Here is a 19,602-nt window from a genome sequence, read left to right on the forward strand (position 1 = left end):
AAGATGTAAGAATTGGAGTTAATGTGTCTTTAAAAGCTGTAAAAGAGCAAAAAAGAGTGTTGGTTAGTTGTTAGCTACAAAATAAATGCCTTTGGGTTTGAACTGAGAAATTGTGTTACAGAAAACCAAATTGATGTTGATGAGCATGTATGATGAACATCCAAGTATTTAATATGCACATATTTTAATACCTACACACAGTATTGTGTTTTTTACCATTCCTTTATTGATATACGCTGATGTTCCCAATCCACTGAGGATACACTGATGATTACTGGTAGGGATGCCAATGAACTCAGGCAGGTACTTTTCAAAACCACATTTTGTTGTGAAAGACAATTTATTCACATCAGTTCAAGATCCTATCTACATTACTTGTTTACATCAATCCAAGACACAAACATTCTTTTAACACTGTGAATAAATCACCTTAGCTAACTAGATGAACTGAACACAATTATCCTAGAATAGAACACACAATAATTCCTCTGAAAGGACTATAGCAGGTATCTGTCAAACCACATATAAAGTGCATCCGGAAAGTATTCACAGCGCTTCACTTTTTCCACATTTTGTTATGTTACAGCCTTATTCCAAAATGGATTAAATTCATTATTTTCCTCAAAATTCTACAAACAATACCCCATAATGACAATGTGAAAGAAGTTTGTTTGAAATCTTTGCAAATTTATTAAAAATAAAAAACAAAAAAAGCACATGTACATAAGTATTCACAGCCTTTGCCATGACACTCAGAATTGAGCTCAGGTGCATCCTGTTTCCACTGATCATCCTTGAGATGTTTTTACAACTTGATTGGAGTCCAACTGTAGTAAAATCAGTTGATTGGACATGAATTGGAAAGGCACACACCTGTCTATATAAGGTCCCACAGTTAACAATGCATGCCAGAGCACAAACCAAACCATGAAGTCCAAGGAATTGTCTGTAGACCACTGAGACAGGATTGTATCGAGGCACAGATCTGGGGAAGGGTACAGAAACATTTCTGCAGCATTGAATGTCTCAATGAGCACAGTGGCCTCCATCATCTGTAAATGGAAGAAGTTTGGAACCACCAGGACTCTTCCTAGAGCTGGCCGCCCGGCCAAACTGAGCGATCGGGGGGGGAGGGCCTTAGTCAGGGAGGTGACCAAAAACTCGAAGGTCACTCTGACAGAGCTCCAGCGTGTCTCTGTGGAGAGAGGAGAACCTTCCAGAAGAACAACCATCTCTGCAGCACTCCACCAATCAGGCCTGTATGGTAGAGTGGCCAGATGGAAGCCACTCCTCAGTAAAAGGAACATGACAACCCGCCAGGAGTTTGCCAAAAGGCACCTGAAGGACTCTCAGACCAAAGATTGAACAAAGATTGAACTCTCTGGCATGAATGGCAAGCATCATGTCTGGAGGAAACCAGGCACCACTCATCACCTGGCCAATACCATCCCTACAGTGAAGCATGGTGGTGGCGGCATCATGCTGTGGGGATGTTTTTCAGCGGCAGGAACTGGGAGACTAGTCAGGATCGAGGGAAAGATGAATGCAGCAATGTACACAGACATCCTTGATGAAAACCTGCTCCAGAGCGCTCTGGACCTCAGGCTGGGGCGAAGGTTCATCTTCCAACAGGACAACGACCCTAAGCACACAGCCAAGATAACGAAGGAGTGGCTACAGGACAACTGTGTGAATGTCCTTGAGTGGCCCAGCCAGAGCCCAGACTTGAACCCGACTGAACATCTCTGGAGAGATCTGAAAATTGCTGTGCACCGACGCTCCCCATCCAACCTGATGGAGCTTGAGAGGTCCTGCAAAAGAAGAATGGGAGAAACTGCCCAAAAATAGGTGTGCTAAGCTTGTAGCATCATTCTCTAAAAGACTTGAGGCTGTAATTGGTGCCAAAGGTGCTACAACAAAGTATTGAGCAAAGGCTGTGAATACTTATGTACATGTGCTTTTTTTGTTTTTTATTTTTAATAAATTTGCAAAGATTTCAAACAAACTTCTATCATGTTGTCATTATGGGGTATTGTTTGTAGAAATTTGAGAAATAATGAATTTAATCCATATTGGAATAAGGCTGTAACATAACAAAATGTGGGAAAAGTGAAGCGCTGTGAATACTTTCTGGATGTACTGTAAAATCACAAAATCATACAAAAATATTGGAATCTGGCACATTTCTATTAAAGGCACTGCAAAAGGCTGCATGCTTATTGGCACCAACCTTATACAGATGGACCACTGGTGCTTATTTGGCTAAGTAAGTGTTTTTAAAAACATTTTTTTAAAATACAACCACCAGAGCCCAAATGTTCCTCAGTGTTGATCATACTGATTAAACGGCACTGATTAAATGTTTCTTACAATTTACAGAAATATATTACAGAAATTTTTTTGTTGTACAAAACATCATTGAGCATTTAGTTACAACGAGCAGTTCATAGATATAAAAAGAAAATGAGTGTGCATGCTTGCTTTTGGCATTTCCTCCTGTATGGATTGTATTTCCATGTTAGATCTTATGGTGGCACCATTGTATCCACTAAGATGGAATCCAGGGCAAAGTTATTTTTCAACCCATAATTATAGCAAAGAAATGTTGAACTAGCACTTCCAACTGTTAAACAAATCAGATTAAAATCCAGTTAAAATCTTATGCTATTTAAATAATAAAATTACACCCAGTTTGCAGTGCATTCATTTCATTATACTAATTTAATACCTTATACACCAATATTTCAGTGTACAGACCTACACCTTTTGGTCTATGACTAATAAAATAATTGTTTGTAAAAGCCAGGCATTAGAAGCCACATTAAGTAAAATACAACAGTGTAAAATACTGCTCCAAAATAGTTTGTTGATAGTTTCACGAGGGTTCCCTGTATATTATCAGGCAGCAGCTTTGGCTGGGTTCTTCTGCCTGACTTGCCGGTCAATAAACTGAAGGTCAATCGATGTGGCTGGGACTAGCAGAGTTCTTGTGATCGGCTTCACAGTCTTTCCTGAGGGATCTGGTCGCACTTCATAGTGTTTAATTAACTGAAAAAGGAAAGTAAATTTCAATTTATCTACATGTTAGTCACAATCCAAGCTTGCAGTATTGAAGTGCTTCATGAGCTAAACTAGAGTTAATCTAGACACACTGTAGAACTGATGAGTGTGTATTGTTCATCCAAAAAAAAAAAAAACCAACCCCCAAAAAAACAAACAAGCAAGAGAGGTGTACTTAGAAAAAAAGGTGAAAGTTTATTGGATGTTTAATGTTCCCTATTTACTGCAACATTAACTAAAGTGAAATCACAGTTATTTGACAGCATTGTGACCATGTGACCCAGCAGTGCAATGTTATTTACATAGAAGGCCACATTTATCTTCCATGAGATCTAGATTTCCTGAATTCAACTGAACTGCACAAAAAAACAGAGCTAAATTATAAATCATACTATAAATATTGCTTTGAGAACCATTCACATTTCACTGGTTAGTGCTATATGACCGACACTATGAGAGCAGTGCACAGTGAACAGTGTATTAATGACTGAATATAAACTGACATTAATTTACAGATTAATGTACAGATATTGACAAATCTCTCATTATCTGCCACAAAATCTTATCTCTACTCACTCCACTACCTTCATTACTCAGTAGCTCAGAAGGACATCAGGAGACATTATATCACAGGTGGAAAATTAATGAAAAGGGACAAAGTGCAGACAGGTAATGCAGAGGGAATGGGATTTATGATTTTACCTGGGACAGGATGAGATACATTTCCAGCTCAGCTACTCTTCTTCCCAAGCATGCGCGGGTGCCGAATCCAAAAGGAACAGAGCCAAATGGGTGCAGGTTTAACTGCTTCTCATCCCTCATCCAGCGCTGTGGTGAAAAAGTGTGTGCCTCTGGGAATATGTTCTCATCATAGGACACTGCATAGTGGCACAAGTGGAATAGAGTCTTGGAAAGAGAAAATGCTTTATGAGTGAGCGGATGATTTAGTATAACTAAACTGTATATATTACAGTATGCATTATTATCTCAGTACAGTACTAGTATGCACATAATTACAATAAGGAATAGGAAGGCATTACATTTACTAAAACTAATTTTACCCATCTCCCCCCCCACTGCATATGGTTCATAAAGCCTTGTTTCATCTACACCCAATTCCGAAAAAGTTGGGAGAGTATGGAAAATGCTAATAAAAACAAAGAGGAGTGATTTATAAATGTTCTTTGACTTGTATTTAAACAAACAAACAAACAAAAAAATATAAAGACAGGGTATTTGATGTTTTACCTAATCAGCTGCATTGGTTTTTGAAGATAAACGTTTATTTTGAAATTGATGCATGCAACACTTTCCAAAAAAGTTGGGACGGAGCAATTTAGGACTAATAGCGATGTGAGGAGTTGAAATAAGAAGGTGATGCGAAACAGTTGAGGCAATCGTCTAATCATAGTATATAAGGAGCCTCCAAAAAAAGGCTTAGTCCTTCAAGAACAAGGATAGGTCGAGGCTCGCCAATCAGCCAACAGATGCGTCAGTAAATAATCCAACACTTTGAGAACAACATTTCCCAAAGACAAAGCGGTAGGATTTTGGGCATTTCACTTCCTACAGTGCACAATATAATTAAAAGATTCAAATAATCCGGTCAAATCTCGTTGCGTAAAGGGCAAGGCAGAAAACCACTTCATGCGCGTGATCTCCGAATCCCTCAAACATCACTGTCTTAAACACAGTCATGAGTCTGTAATGGATATCCTGACATGGGCTCGGGAATACTTTGGTAAACCTTTGTCAGGTAAAACACCATTTCGCCGCTGCATCCACAGATGCAAGTTAAGGTTTTACTATGCAAAGCAGAAGCCATACATCAACACTGTCCAGAAGCGCTGCTGACTTCTCTGGACTCGGCTTCATCTGAGATGGACAGTAGCACAGTGGAATCGTGTTTTGTGGTCCGGCAAGACAACATTTCAAATAGTTTTTGGTCAAAACAGCCATCGTGTTCTCCTGTACAAAGAGGAAAGGTACCATCCAAGCTGTTATCAGCGTCAGGTCCAAAAGCCAGTGTCTGTCATTGTATGGGGGTGTGTCAGTGCCCATGGCATGGGACACCATTAATGCAGAAAGATATGTATACAATTTTAGCAACATATGCCGCCATCCAGAGCAGGACAACGCCAAACCACATTCTGTCTGGATTACAAGTTCATGGTTGCATAAGCAGAGAGTGCAGGTGCTAGCATGTTCTGACCTGTCTCCCATTGAGAATGCGTGGTGCATTATGAATAAATCAACAAAGGCCCCGTACAGTTGCGCAGCTGAAGAAATGAACAGATGGGGGAAAATTCCACTAAACTTAACCAACCGATATCTGAACTCAGCGCTCAAACGCTTAATAAGTGTTATTAAAAGAAAGGTGATGCTACACAGTGGTAAACAGTCGACTGTCCCAACTTTTTTGGAGTGTTTTGCAGTCATCAGATTTGAAATGAGTATCTATTTTCAAAAATAAACTAAATTCACAAAGTAAAACATCAAATAATGTGTTAATAATGAAGTTAATAATTAAGTGAATTTTCAAATGAATCTTTTTTTTTTTTTTTTGCATTTTCCATACTGTCCCTACTTTTCCGGAATTGGGGTTGTAGAAATCATGTCAATTATGATAAAACATGACAGAGTCTGCTGCTGTTAGTGGAGAATAATTAATGTTGGGGTGATGTGATGCCTCCTGGCATGATGCAAAATTACTGTTCCACCCTGAAGTTCATTATTTTCCCATAACAGCATGTCCCCAAGGGTTTTCCTCCTCTTATACGACAACAATTTGCCCACAGTTACAATAATTTATTTATTAATAATTATATAATTATACTTACATTTAATGTTGTGGAAAAACATGACATGTCAGTACCTGTTACATAAGTTACATTATAAAAGCTATTTACAATAGATCCCTCATCAGACTCTTTTTTTTTCTTTCTTGAAGTTAATAAAACAAAAACATGCAGCTCGTCTTGTTACCAAGAAACCACAGAGAGAAATGCCCTCCATTCTGAAGACTTTCCCATGGCAGAAAACTTACTTGGAATGCACGGACACCCAAGATTCTTTCCATAAATGCATGCCTTTGTTAAATAACAGCATGGTTTAGATCTGTTTTATTAAGCTTAGATTATGTGGCGTGTCTGCCATACAAATCCCAGTAAATGAGCTGCTACTATAGAAATGATAAAGTACGAGGGCTAGCACTAATGTCAGATGTCACGCTGTCACAGAAAACGAATCAACACCTTCTGTCCGATCAGATATGAGAATTCAACAGCACTGTGGAATAATGCTTACATTTTTAGGGAAGAGGTGATCTCCCACCACTATTTCTTTTTCAGCAGTGATTCGAGCATTCCCTGGCACCACAGGGTACAACCTAAAGAGATAAGTCATAAAAAATGACAAGACTGTACTTGTTAAATCTTGATATAGCACAAGAGTAAAACAGTGCCTCACCGAAGTGTCTCTTTAACCACAGCCTTCAGCCAAGGCATCTTGCTGATGTCTTCACTGGAAGTCATCTTGTCACCTGGGCAAATGCTGATTACTTCATTGTAGAGCCTCTGCTGGGCCTCGGGATCTCGAGCCAAATGGTACAAAGTCCAGGAAATAGTGTTGGATGTCTGGAGAGTATAAAAATATTGGCATACAAAAATGCTGGTACTCTGATAGCTGTGTCCAAATTTAGTATAGCTCAGAAATCCTCATAGTGTCAAAAGATATTGAAAAAAAATGCCACTGCTTACAGTGTCGACCCCAGCCAGAAGTAGTTCAGTGATGCTTCCCAGCACCTCGGTGGGGGTCATCTGCTCACTGATCAGCAGGTGAGTCAGATACTCACCATCTATTGGCAGTCCCTGCTTCACCTTTTCCTGAATCTCTGCCACCTTCTTCTGGACTAGCTCACCAGCTAAAAAGCACAAAATGTGTAAAAAAAAAAAAAAAAAGCTTATGAAATAATTGCTTGGCAAAGTCATTGTTAAAACTCATTTATAATTCTTTTTATTTATTTATTTATTTATTTTTTACTATTTTTTACCTTATTTATTACTTTATTTTATGAACACAGAGTAAAAGAACTCCATAGTGAGAAAAACAAATTTTGAGCTGCATGATATTCAATCATAGGAAGTTTCTGATGATGTGCTTATTTTACAATGGTGTGGTCATCTTGGCCTGTGACTTACCAACTTTGAAAAGGTGATCCCATACAGCTACAAAGTGCTTCCAAAAGGGCATGTACGGCCACAGAGACTTCGGGAAAAGGACAATGATGGGGGAAAGGCGGAACATTTCTCCCACAGAAAAGATGAACTTCTGTGTTTCCTCAGGGATCACTTCATTCAGACAACCGAGTCGGGTCTCAAATACCACAGAGCATATCCCTATGGAAACATAATTATTACAGTATAACCTGAGAAAAACATTTTACAGTTTGCCATTCATATTTTTCTCATTTAAAGTCATTTAGAGTAAAGGTTTGAATGACCTACAGTGCCCTCCACTAATATTGGCACCCTTGGTAAATATGAGCAAAGAAGGCTGTGAAAATTTTTCTTTCTTGTTTAACATTTTCATATTTTATTCAGATAATTCAAAAAAATACTCTGCTCTCATGGATATCAAATAATTGCAAACACAATGCAGGTTTATCCAAGCTTCTTCAGTTTGCCAGACACTACTGGAACTTCAAATGGGATCGGGTTCTATGGTCAGGTGGCATTTAAACATCAGAGGTGCTTTTGGTGCACACAGAGAGGTAGCCATATGGAAAAAGTACCTCATGCCCACGGTTAAATATGGTGGTGGCTCTTTAATGTTTTGGGTGTTTTTCTGCCAGAGGACCTGGACATTTTGTTAGAATACATGGCATCATGGACTATGAAATATCAACAGATATTACATGAAAACCTGACTGCCTCTGCCAGAAAGCTTAAAATGGGCCGTGGTTGGATCTTCCAGCAGGACAATGATCCAAAACATACATCAAAATCAACACAAAAATGGTCTACTGACCACAAAATCAAGGTCCTGCCATGACCATCCCAGTCCCCTGACTTGAAACCCATAGAAAACCTGTGGGGTGAACTGAAGAGGAGAGTCCACCAGCATGGACCTCGAAATGTGAAGGAGCTGGAGAGATTGTGTATGGAGGAATGGTCTCAGATCCTTTGCCATGTATTCTCCAACCTCATCAGGCGTTATAGGAGAAGACTCAGAGCTGTTATCTTGGCAAAGGGAGGTAGCACAAAGTATTGACTAAAAGGGTGCCAATAATTGTTGCACACCTATTTAACATATATAAGATATATATTTTTGATAAACCTGTTGTGTTTGCTATTGTTTGATATCCTTGAGAGCGGAGTATTTTTGTAAATTTTTTAAACAAAAGATCAAAAGATTAAACAATAAAGAAAAATGTTCACAGCCTTCTTTGCTCATATTTACCAAGGGTGCCAATATCAATGGAGGGCACTATACAAATCAATGTTTGCCCAATGCCCTCTTTTCTAGGTTTTTCCTGGACTTGTTTTTGGTATTCATTACAGTGTTTGTTTAAGTAAGTTCTCTAACAAACTCTTGGCCTTCTAAGAATAGATGTATTTATATTGAGATCAAGTGGCACTTTCGTTAAATAAGGTGCACTACATTACACTAATTATGTGATTTATAAAGGCAAATTCATTCAAGGTTTTCACAGCAACAGAGACCAGTACTTTAACATTTTGTTATTTATAATAAATTTAATGATGAATGATAATGATGAATGATCTTTATTGTCATTGTATAGCTCTGCATACAATGAAATTTGAAGCGATACTCCTATTGATGTTGATAAATCAGATTTTTGGTACGGTTATTTTATAAGTAAAATTAAATAATAAAAAAAAGACAAACCAATTACCAAAAGTGCAATAGTTTGCGGTATAGTGCTTCCCTGAAGTATATTGCAATGAAGCACACTCCTGGCTTATTCTAATAACATAAGTAAAAGTAGCAAATGAGATAGAAGTAGACTAATAAACAAAAGTCACCGTCTGAAAGACTAAGTAAAATAAAGTGACAGTAGTGGAATAAAATAAGCAAGCAGTGTTGTTATTGGACACTGACATTCAACATTTAGTGTATGTGTGAGTTTAAAGTCCTGATAGATAGATAGATAGATAGATAGATAGATAGATAGATAGATAGATTTAAACTATACTGATTTTTTTCCAAGGTTTATTATTACGGGCTGTCTTGTTCATTATTCCTGACATACAACAAAATCCAAAGTAAGTCCATATATATGTAAATATGTAAAGGTTTCAATTGGGTGAGTACTTATGCAAGAGACTGAATCAGACTAAACCGTTAACATTTTACATGAGTAAAATGTTCATTTTTTTTGGCTAATCATTAGCTAAAGATGAGCCTTCTTTCTTTTTAATAAGCTTGCTTTGGGCAAAGGTTTTTCTTTAATTTAAAAAAAATTATTTTTACATTTTTGTTTGCAAAATTTTATGTTTTTTTCCCCCTCAATCATGGCCAAAAAAAAGTGTAGTTTTTTCAACATGACTGAAATATTTCTAATACAGTGAACACATTTCCTTGAGCGAGTGCATCTAATTAAATAAGGTTACGCCTTCACTTCCACTGTTTCCATCTCTTGTATTAGCAAGCTGACTATGGATATAGAAGCTGATATGATCATGCACGGCATATCCCATGTTTAGAAATGTTTATATTATATTATTAGCTTTGTCAGCTCGATGTTACACAGTACTGTATTGCACATACAATCACATAAATCTGTACTTTATACCACATACAGTTCATACATTTTATGTCACTTAGGCTTGCTGCGATGTCGGTGTTACCGGTGTTACATGATGTTCGGCCACACACGATTATATCACTTTCCCACCGTGGCACTGCTCCCACTGTCGTTTTGCTTTTTTATAGTAATAAAAATCATTTAGTTCAGTTAGAGAACGACCGCTACAATTAAAACTGATGCATCTGCTCAATTCAGCATGAGCCGAATGAGTCAAGAGTCGCAGCGCAGATCAGCAGGAGTTAGATTACATCGTCACGTGATTTCATATTCTCCTGTGAACATTTCGTGAATAAATTGATTCATATCCAGCTTGATAATTGAGACCCAATGCTTCTCTTGTCTCAGAAAAGAGATCTATAGCTTTAGAAACTCCCTCCTATTGTAGCTTCACAGACATGTAGCATGTCTTTACCTGTGTAAAGTCTAACTTGTCCCAGGAAAGACACTATCTAATCAACCTATCAATGCAGATCAGTTTCACATGAACAGGGTCAAGGTCAATTTTAAGCAACGTCAAGGCCTCTCTTAATAATGTTGAGGTTTTTTATGATGATTAATCTGCTGACCGATAATTGCATTTCCCTGCCAGTTTATTACAGTGTAAACATACGGTTTGTATAACTATTGCTCAGCAATGTAAACTGACTTTTAGCACAAACTGTCTTTTTAGTCTTTTAGTGTCTAACTATTTAGTAATTCCTCATGACATATGGATGAGGGAGTTGTCATCCTGGAAAAGAAACCTCGCAATATGACAGAAATGTTTCATCATAGGTTTGAGGTGATCAGTCAGAAGAATTTTGTGTTGATTTGTAGTGATTCTTCCCACTAAGGGGACAAGTGGACCCAAATCATGCCAGCAAATTGCCCCCACTGGTGTTTTGCGGTGTTAATCGGTCACCCTTCTGTTTGTATATTACATATTCTGCCAGTAATGTTGTAAATACTGTTTAATGCTGAAGGCTTTACCTTCAAATGCAAACTTGTAGAGTTCTCCAGCAAAGTCATGCACCATTATGCCATTGCCTTTTGTTGCCCTTAGCCAAGCCACCTTCTCTGTGAAGTCTCTTACCACCTCGTTGATGGTGTTAGTGTAACCTGACACATGTTTGGGCTTCAACATGCGAGGGTTCAAGATGCTTCTGATGCGTTGCCATTCTGCCCCCATCCTACACACCAGCAAAGAACATAAATAAATTGTCTTTAATGACAGACAATTCTTCATAGCTTTAAATATGTATGTGTGATATATAAAACTCTCACCCTGTGAGAGGGCCATAGGCCTGGTTGCGGAGCTCCCGGTATCCTCTCCAGTGGGGCATGTCAGTTCGAATGGGGTGACGGCCCTCCTGTCTCAGTACCTGCTCTATGAGGTCTGCTCTGGCCACATTCACCATCACTAATGGCCCATACTTGGACTTCCACAGAGGACCATAGATTTTGCTGTGCTCAATCTTCATAGGATGGAAAATAATAACTACAGGTAGGGCATGTATAGTAGTGAAAACAACAGAAAACTAGAAATATGTCCCTGGAAATATCAGACTCCATAGCCGTGATTTTAATTTAAGAATAACACATGCCAGGTATTAAATTGAAAGTAGGGGTGTGGAGCGCTCTAATCCTCGGTTTATGTGAACAGTAAGCTGAGCAATGCTCCATGTAATAATACAATTTGACAGCACAAGAATATTGTACTAATACTAAGTCAAGTTTATACACGCTCACCAAGTGATTCAGTAACCGGAACATCTGTACACCTACTCATTCATGCAATTATCTAATCAGTCAATTGTGTGTGTATTCCAGTAGATCAGCAGTATATGAAATACTCAAACCAGCCCATCTGGTACCAACATCCATGCCATGGTTAAAGTCACCGATATCACACATTTTCTGTTTGCTGTGAACATGAACTGAAGCTCCTGTCCTGCATGATTTTTAAAAAAAAATTTTGCATTGCGCTGCTGCCACATGATTGGCTGATTGGATACATGTATACATAAATATAAACGTGTCAGACATCCCAACTCTCCCGGAAGTTCCGGGATATTCTTGCATTTTAATAGTGGCTCCCGGACGCACGCAAATTATATACGTTTATATATATATATATATATATATATATATATATATATATATATATATATATATATATATATATATATATATATATATATATATATAATTTTTACAGGCTCTGGAGAAAACGAGAGAGCGAGTAACAGACAAGGTGAGAGAGTCTGACACAGCGCGCGTCCTGATTGGTCTCTCTAACTAACCTATCAGATTTCTCGGTAGGCGGGCTTTACAGTCGACACCTCTCTCTCTACCCATCAGTTCGATTCAGTTTAGTGCGCCATGGCAGTGTCCACCCCCAAACAAACAAAACAAACAACAAAAAAACAACTAAATGCACTTCACACCAGACTAAAGTCTACCCATGTATAATAGGAGTAAAAAAAAAAAAACCCGACAGTGTATCTCGCTGTACTGTTTGCAGCAGTGATTTCTCAATTGCCCATAGTGGGTTAAATGACTGTAACAGACATGTTGAGATGAATGTAATAGGTGTCATTCATCCATTATCATAGCTAATGGTATTTTAACTAGCTGCTACAAGGAGATAGGACGGTGATGAAGCCAAACTCAAACCCTGCAGACATGTGTAAAGTAGATATTTAATATAAAAGCACTCCATGAGTTGAATAATACAGTAATATACATACAGTACAGTGACGCCACCTTCCTGAAATGGGCTTTTGCAGGGTGGGATGTTCCTAATAAAGCGGACGGAGATTGTACAGACTACACATCTAACTTACCGCGGTTTGTATGTATGTATGTATGTATGTATGTATGTATGTATGTATGTATGTATTTATTTATTTATTTTTAGCGCCCTACGACAAGAAAGGCGAAAGGTAAAGCTCTTTACCTGCATTTGGTGAGTAATCGGAAAGTAGCCTTTGCCAAAAAGCCAGTAGAGGGATTTTAGAAAGCTGGGGCCGCCCAAGTCTTCCATCGTCTTCAGTTTGCTGGTGTCCATGACCGTGGACGAGCTCTCCCGTCTCCAGACTCCCACATTCACACACGCCGCCGTCACGCATTTCAGTCCAGTGGGAATATTCTGCTTATATGCAAGCAGTCCATTTCTTACCAGCGATTTAAAAAACATTTCCGCGCCTCTCCAAAGTGAGCGAGTGATATCCCCGTGTGCTTTTCCTGACTGATGTCGGCCCTGTAATGTCCTCTTGTTTGGACCAGATGAACGCGAGTAACCTTTACATGAAAGCCCGAACACCGACAGAGAACTGTGCAAAGGTCTTCTCAGTGGGACATCTGATTCATTTCTTTAACCACACACTCTTCTACAAACCAGCACGCCTCAGTAGCAGTTGGAGGTTCGAGATTCAGAAATGAAGGGACCGTCTCTAAAGTTACACACGACATTGGTATACACGTTTCTAACTTCAATAGCATTTAAAGAGAAGGACTTACAGTCCCAAAAACTTACTGTAAAGTGTCATGTAGGTGTCAGGTATAATGCACACCTTTTATATTTCCTGATATTTAATAAAATAAACTTAGCAAATCATATGTACATGTTTCCATGTATTTTAATACTGAATGGGCTCATACACAAAATATACCATAAGCTCAATAACATTTGAAGAGAATGACTTACAGTCAGACAACCACCTGTAATGTTCATGTAGGTGTCAGCTACGATGCACACGTTTTTATATTTTTCATATTTTACCCTACAATGCATGAACCAAAAAACCTACATGCATGCATAAAGCTGATCATTTTACGCATCCTCAACCAAACCAAAAGAATCCTTTATTATGCCCTTGTTCTTCCTGGAAAGGGGAAGGATAAGCCACCCCTTCCTGTTTCCGAGTTGATATCAAACGTGTACTCCAGACCAACTCTCACGTTTTGGCAGATGGAAACACTGAGACAACTGAGCCAGGTAACAACACGGAAGGTCCACCAGGTTGAGACCGATTTTAGCTGGGCACTCATTGGCGGTGTCCTCCTAGCCTTCAATAAAGAAAGTGTGCACATCTAATTGTCAGCTGAAAAGTGCAGATGCAGTGAATTTCACAGTGCTCTATCTCTGCTCATCCCACATAATAAAGGCTGTAACTCAAGGATTATCAAAGAAAACTGGCAAGTATGCTGTAAGAAATATTCCACCTTCTGTTTTGGCCTTTTTCTTAATAGCACCACCCTACAAGAAGCACTTAACAACCTCTTTAAGGATATGTCTATGTTGTTCATGTCGGAAGTCCAAGCCTACTACTATGGATGAAACACTTACACTATATGTACAAGACATGGAGAGGAGCAGCACCATCAAGACTATATGTGGCAAATCTCCCTTCACACATTTATTCAACGGTGTTCTAGAGAAGATCAGGTGTACACACAGAGAGAGAGAGTGGTAAAAAGAATGAATTCTACTGCCCAGGGGATCATTAATGTCCTCATGAACAACTACATGGGCATTTTCCCTCTTTGGAGTGGCATATTTCTTGGGGACCTGAGCAGATTCTCCAAAGAGAGTACTAAAGAAATAAAAACAGGGGAAACAAATTGCCATGTGGAGCAGTGGTTCTCAATAGTGAAGAATCACATATTTCACAGAAAGAGGCTCCGGCAGCCTGCAGATTTCATTACAAAGATGTTTAACTCTCTGCAAGGAAGGTACACACAGCATCCCGATGCTGCATATTCTGTCTCCAGGTACATCTCCAAAGCAACAGAGCACTGACCAGCAAGAGGAGCAATGGGCCAAGAGATCTCTATCTCAAAGACCAGCAAAGCATTGTTTAAAGTATTTTGATCCACCAGAAGCAGTGCCCCAACCAAAAAGACGCAAGACAAAACAAACATCTGAGGATCATTCACAGGACACAGCAACATGTCGTCTGTTTTACCGTATCAGTTTCAGCCCGAGTCAGCTTGAGAAAATGTGGATGATCAAGCAGAAGCAACTTTGGAAACACGACTTGAGCAGAACGTTTCACAGTGGTAATATTTTTTTTTTGCAACTCTCTTACCTTTCAGATACAATGTAAATTATGATGCCCTGCCAGCGGGAGATCTATCATATGTACACAGCTCCTGTGTGTACATAGAAACTCATGCGATATATCTTTGGAAAGCTAAGAGTCTTGTGATTTGATTGCTATAAACCGTTTCAAGACAATCACAACAGCAGAAACAATCAGTCAGTACGTTTACATCGACAACAATAATTCGATATTAACCTGATTAAGACAATACTCTGATTAAGAAACTAGCATGTAAACAGTGATTATTGATGACCTTAATCCCATTAAAGTCATACTCGAAGTAAACACAAATCGAATAAAGACATGTGGAGTATTCCTATTTTATTTGCATTATCGACGTGCGCTACAGACATGTACACACATTAATCACACTACTAACATCGTGTGGGAGTTTTCACCGCATTTTGTGACAGGACACGTACACACACGCCAGTGCTCAACCGTTTGATGGCAAACTGCGTGCATACCTGCTATATAGTAGGTTAAATACATGTATTTCAGCTACTATATATATATATATATATATATATATATATATATATATATATATATATATATATATATATATATATATATATATATATATTTTAAAAAGTACTCTGGAACTTACACCTCTACTCTGTGAACTTTGCTTCTTCTGGAACTCAATTAATGGATCTTGTATAGTAGCACTACTTGTATTGTTCTCTGCTTGATATATCGCTTTGCTTGTATTTTCTCATTTGTAAGTCACTTTGGATAAAAGCGTCTGCTAAGTGAATAAATGTAATTGTAAATGTACTATACAGTAGGTAAGTACGCGGTTTGGGACGCAGCCCACAGCTTCAAGCAGTCACATATAGCGTGACAAATAATAAACTGCACTTGAAGCGTTCATAAAATACCTTAATCACAATATTATCTTATTCAGAATCAGGTCAATAATTTGATTATTGTTGTCAATCTAAACGTACTGATTGTCTCTGTCAGACCACTCATGCAAAAGTCAGCGACGTCACGTGTAGTGTACAGACAGAGCAAAAATGAAGCGAGGAGGAATGGGCTTTAAGGTGAAGCCTTTTTTCGTTTAATCCCGTTCCCATATATGGAGCACTAAATTCTTTTCATGCCAATAAAAAAGATCTATTGGTTTTGAGCGAGGAAATAAAAGTTCTCCACGTGTAATCCTGCAGTTTATTTTTCTATTAGTGTTTAAAGTCGGCATTAGTTATCTCCTCGCGTAGTCATATTTTGATCATGAGTGATGAGGTTTCGCGGACCAATCGTCACATGCTTCCCGCTTGACCAATAAGGGAGCCGCTTTTTGGAACGACATTTAAAAATAAGTCCAAGATGGCTGCGCCCTTGTCTGCAATATCGAGTAGCGAAGAAGAGGAAATTACGGACAGACCTACTTCAAAACTCCGTAAAAAGGATTATAAACAATGCTATATGCAACTCACGCCCATAAAGAAAGGGGAACTAAGGATTTTACACGCATACGGTGGGATATATTCAGAAACGGCGTCAAACGGTGGCTTGACTTGCATGGTGAGAATCGGAGAATAGCATAAACATTGTCTAGAAACCGAGTTTGACAATGTTCCCTAAGACGCTGGGTTTCACTTCACTTGCTACAGGCGTTTCATTGACAAAAAGCGCATGGATGTGGCCGAGAAACGGGTCAGACATCGTCCTGAAGCTCAAGATGCTCACGAAGGCCAGTCTGTGTCATGGGATAGTAGTACTTCAACAATTGAATGTCCGACAAAGAAACTTAGCTTGTGCAGGTCCTGTGCCTCCTGCCTTGTGCATAATTTGTAAGAAAACGGACAAGTACTTTACTGTGGCAGGCCAACGCCAGAAAGACCATCTTTCACAGGCAGAAACATTGTCAGCAGGTAGGTAAAAACAAAGTACCAAAGTGTACACACACACACACACACACACACACACACACAGAGGTTTGAACTTTGACGTTTTATGCCATAAGCTGCTGTGAGGGAAATTACTCGTTTTTACTTTGTAATAAGTATGTTCATGTTCACCTGAGGATAATGCCTAAGAAGGCCATATCATGTCACTGAGATTCAAGGTTCGTCTGTTCAAGATCCTAAACAAAGCCTGTTTGAAGTGCCTCAGACTGCTTCTTATGGTACACAGAATTATGTCATGCTCTGTGTTTCATATATATATATATATAATTATAGTGGTGTGTTAGTACAAGGGCGTCAGAGCGCTCTAATTATTCTATCCTGCTTTATTCTATCTTGTATTAACCATCGTTCTGTAGTAAACCTTTTTACCTTCAGAGGATGAGTCTGTGAGTGTTGTCTAATTTCCACGACACTAGATACCATGGATAATTTTCAGTTAGTTACATAATTTATTTAATATTTATTGAACAGTCAGAGTTAGATTTGCATTGATGTGCATACAGCTACAGACAGAACACTCAATATTACTTACCTGTTAACACAGTTTTTATTTAATGGTTTTTATTTACAAATTAATTTTATTATTATTATTATTATTATTATTATTATTATTATTATTATTAATTTACAGGCCAGTTGCTGAAAGCTGCTGAGATGTGAGGTGCGATATTACAAGTCCTGTTACAGACAGTACACCAGGTTCTTGACAAAGTCTACTGCAACAGTTACTGGGACCTCAGAAGAACAGCGAGTTATATTTCATTATCAAATAATAATTAATAATTCCCTCACATTATTGCACATTTCCAAAGTAAAGCATTGACCATCTACATAGTATATATTGTCGGTTTGTCTGTAAACACAATCTTGACTGCACAACTCTTGGCACAGTAATTCAATGATAAAATGTGTGGTTCGTGAAGACGTAAGAAACTACAAATAATTTATTACCAATGTATTTTCTTTCTGAAGAGTAAATAAAATAAAAAAAAATCTTCTCAAATTGCTTGGTCACCTGCTTTTGATTTGCTACTATTTGTACCATAGAAGTACAAAAATAGAAGCCATTGTCAAATAGTTATGGCACATAAAATAATATCCTTTCTGTTTTTTAACGTTTTCTTTTCAGAAATGAGCCAACCTTCGATGCCAGCTACAAGATCTTCTGTGAGAGGATAATCCGCCATATATTAATTGTAAACCAAGAGGTGCTGACAGTGACGCAGTTCAGAAGGATCTTAAATCTTGTGAAAAAACATTAAGATCTTGATGCTTCAAACTAAAGGTAATTTAAATACCACGAGTTTCTTTTGCAGTTTTGGAAAGAACATTTATGCAACATTTTTATTGTTTTCTCACAAAAATGGAATTCATAATAATGATGATCATAATCATATTTTATAATGTGTAGAAGCTGATAGAGTATATTTTAACTCAATTATTGTTCGTGTGAATATATCTTTATTTATACTGTTGTGATCATTTTCACTGTATCTTTGTTTCAGGCAGGATACATTGAAGAGGAGGTTGATCCGTGATTTCCTAGCTGGTGTTTCACTCCCCCAACAAGCACAACATCTGTGAGATGGCTTTTGTTGAGACATTGACATAAGATTTTGTTTTTTAAAAATTCATAATTATATACATTTATGGATCGTGACAAAAACCTGCAGGATATTTTGTGGAGAACTTTTCTGTTTAGTCCATCAGAGCGGTGTTTATGCAAAAATGAATTTTAAAAGTAGTGCCCAGGCGTGGGAATGAAAATCACTTTCTAGCCACTTTTTTTTTTTTATTGTTCACCTTATGGCCTAGAAAGCAAAAAGTTTATTAAAGCCTGTGAAGTGTTTTTAGTGTACAGATTTGCCTTTGGCGTGAAGGCAAGTTTGCAGTTCTGCAAGTGCTGACTGCTCTAACTTTACGGATTATGGTAGCATCACAGACAAAGGCGGCTGGGACAGGCAGCAGGGTTCATTCTCTCTCGGTCTGTCTGTCCAAATGAAACCCTGAACTCTGCAGCCATGATCTTATGTGAGTTTGTCACATGATGAGTGGGCCATTCAGATGTGGATTCATGTTCAGTGCTACTTCAAATAATTATTACCACAATTTAGAAATAATGTTTTAATATTCTGATGTCCTACTGTACCATACAGTGACTTATTGTTTGCTCTTGGTTAGTGGTTGTAGTGAAAGACATTCATTAATATAAGCCTAATATCAAATTACTTTCATAATAGAAAATAATTCATTATGATTATTATAGCAGTAGTCATAGTAGTAGTGGTCTATTTTTTGGGTGTAAAATGATTAGCTGTGTTTGATGTTAGTGTTAAAATATAAAATTTCAGTCCTGATTCAGGAGTTGTACAGCTGAGTGGTGCAGCTCTCCTACTCTGCACCCAGATGTTGCCCCCTGACTAGCTAACATGCTGTCTTTATTCTTTTATATTCTTTGTAACACTGTTCTTCTGTTTGCCTAGTTTACAAATATGACTTGATATCTGTTCAGTGCTACTTCAAATAAAAATGTTTTAAATAGCATGTATGTTTCTGTATTATGTTTTTATGCTAGTAACGGGTGTTAAGTTGCTCTAAGCATCAATGACCCGGTGTGCTGATCCGCGCAGGGCCAGAAAGTCCGGGGCCACTTCATCCCAGTTCACCCCTGATTATTGCTATTAATGCTGAATAATGTATGTTATTT

General features: G+C 38.2%; 1 protein-coding gene and 1 long non-coding RNA gene across 3 annotated transcripts; one reads left to right on the forward strand and one right to left on the reverse strand.

The window, feature by feature from the left end:
* Positions 1-321: 321 nt before the first annotated feature.
* LOC108261037 (sterol 26-hydroxylase, mitochondrial) lies at positions 322-13,214 on the reverse strand. The gene is made up of 9 exons (XM_017461839.3): positions 12,831-13,214; positions 11,156-11,346; positions 10,862-11,061; positions 7,260-7,457; positions 6,819-6,982; positions 6,529-6,695; positions 6,367-6,448; positions 3,763-3,966; positions 322-3,048 (listed from the first exon to the last, which is right to left on the reverse strand). Exons 1-9 carry the CDS (start codon positions 13,068-13,070, stop codon positions 2,899-2,901), a joined length of 1,596 nt encoding a protein of 531 aa, XP_017317328.1. The 5' UTR covers positions 13,071-13,214; the 3' UTR covers positions 322-2,898.
* A 2,378-nt stretch (positions 13,215-15,592) lies between these two features.
* Positions 15,593-19,460, forward strand: LOC108261040 (uncharacterized). Of its 2 annotated transcripts, XR_006981887.2 has the most exons (4): positions 15,593-16,859; positions 17,527-17,556; positions 18,025-18,180; positions 18,401-19,456. It is a non-coding gene; the product is annotated as an uncharacterized LOC108261040 (long non-coding RNA). The 2 variants fall into 2 exon arrangements; XR_001811307.3 differs by having other exon boundaries at positions 17,527-18,180; positions 18,401-19,460.
* The last annotated feature ends 142 nt before the right edge of the window (positions 19,461-19,602 follow it).

This window comes from Ictalurus punctatus, chromosome 6 (assembly GCF_001660625.3).
Source record: "Ictalurus punctatus breed USDA103 chromosome 6, Coco_2.0, whole genome shotgun sequence".
Taxonomy (NCBI): Eukaryota; Metazoa; Chordata; class Actinopteri; order Siluriformes; family Ictaluridae; genus Ictalurus; species Ictalurus punctatus.

Coding starts and splice junctions, on each gene's coding strand:
- LOC108261037 (XM_017461839.3), bottom strand. CDS start 13,070: ATGTTTTTTAAATCGCTGGTAAGAAATGGACTGCTTGCATATAAGCAG. Junction 11,347..12,830: donor CGATTACTCACCAAATGCAG/GTAAAGAGCTTT, acceptor CATCCTATGAAG/ATTGAGCACAGCAAAATCTA. Junction 6,449..6,528: donor GTGGTTAAAGAGACACTTCG/GTGAGGCACTGT, acceptor TTATCTCTTTAG/GTTGTACCCTGTGGTGCCAG.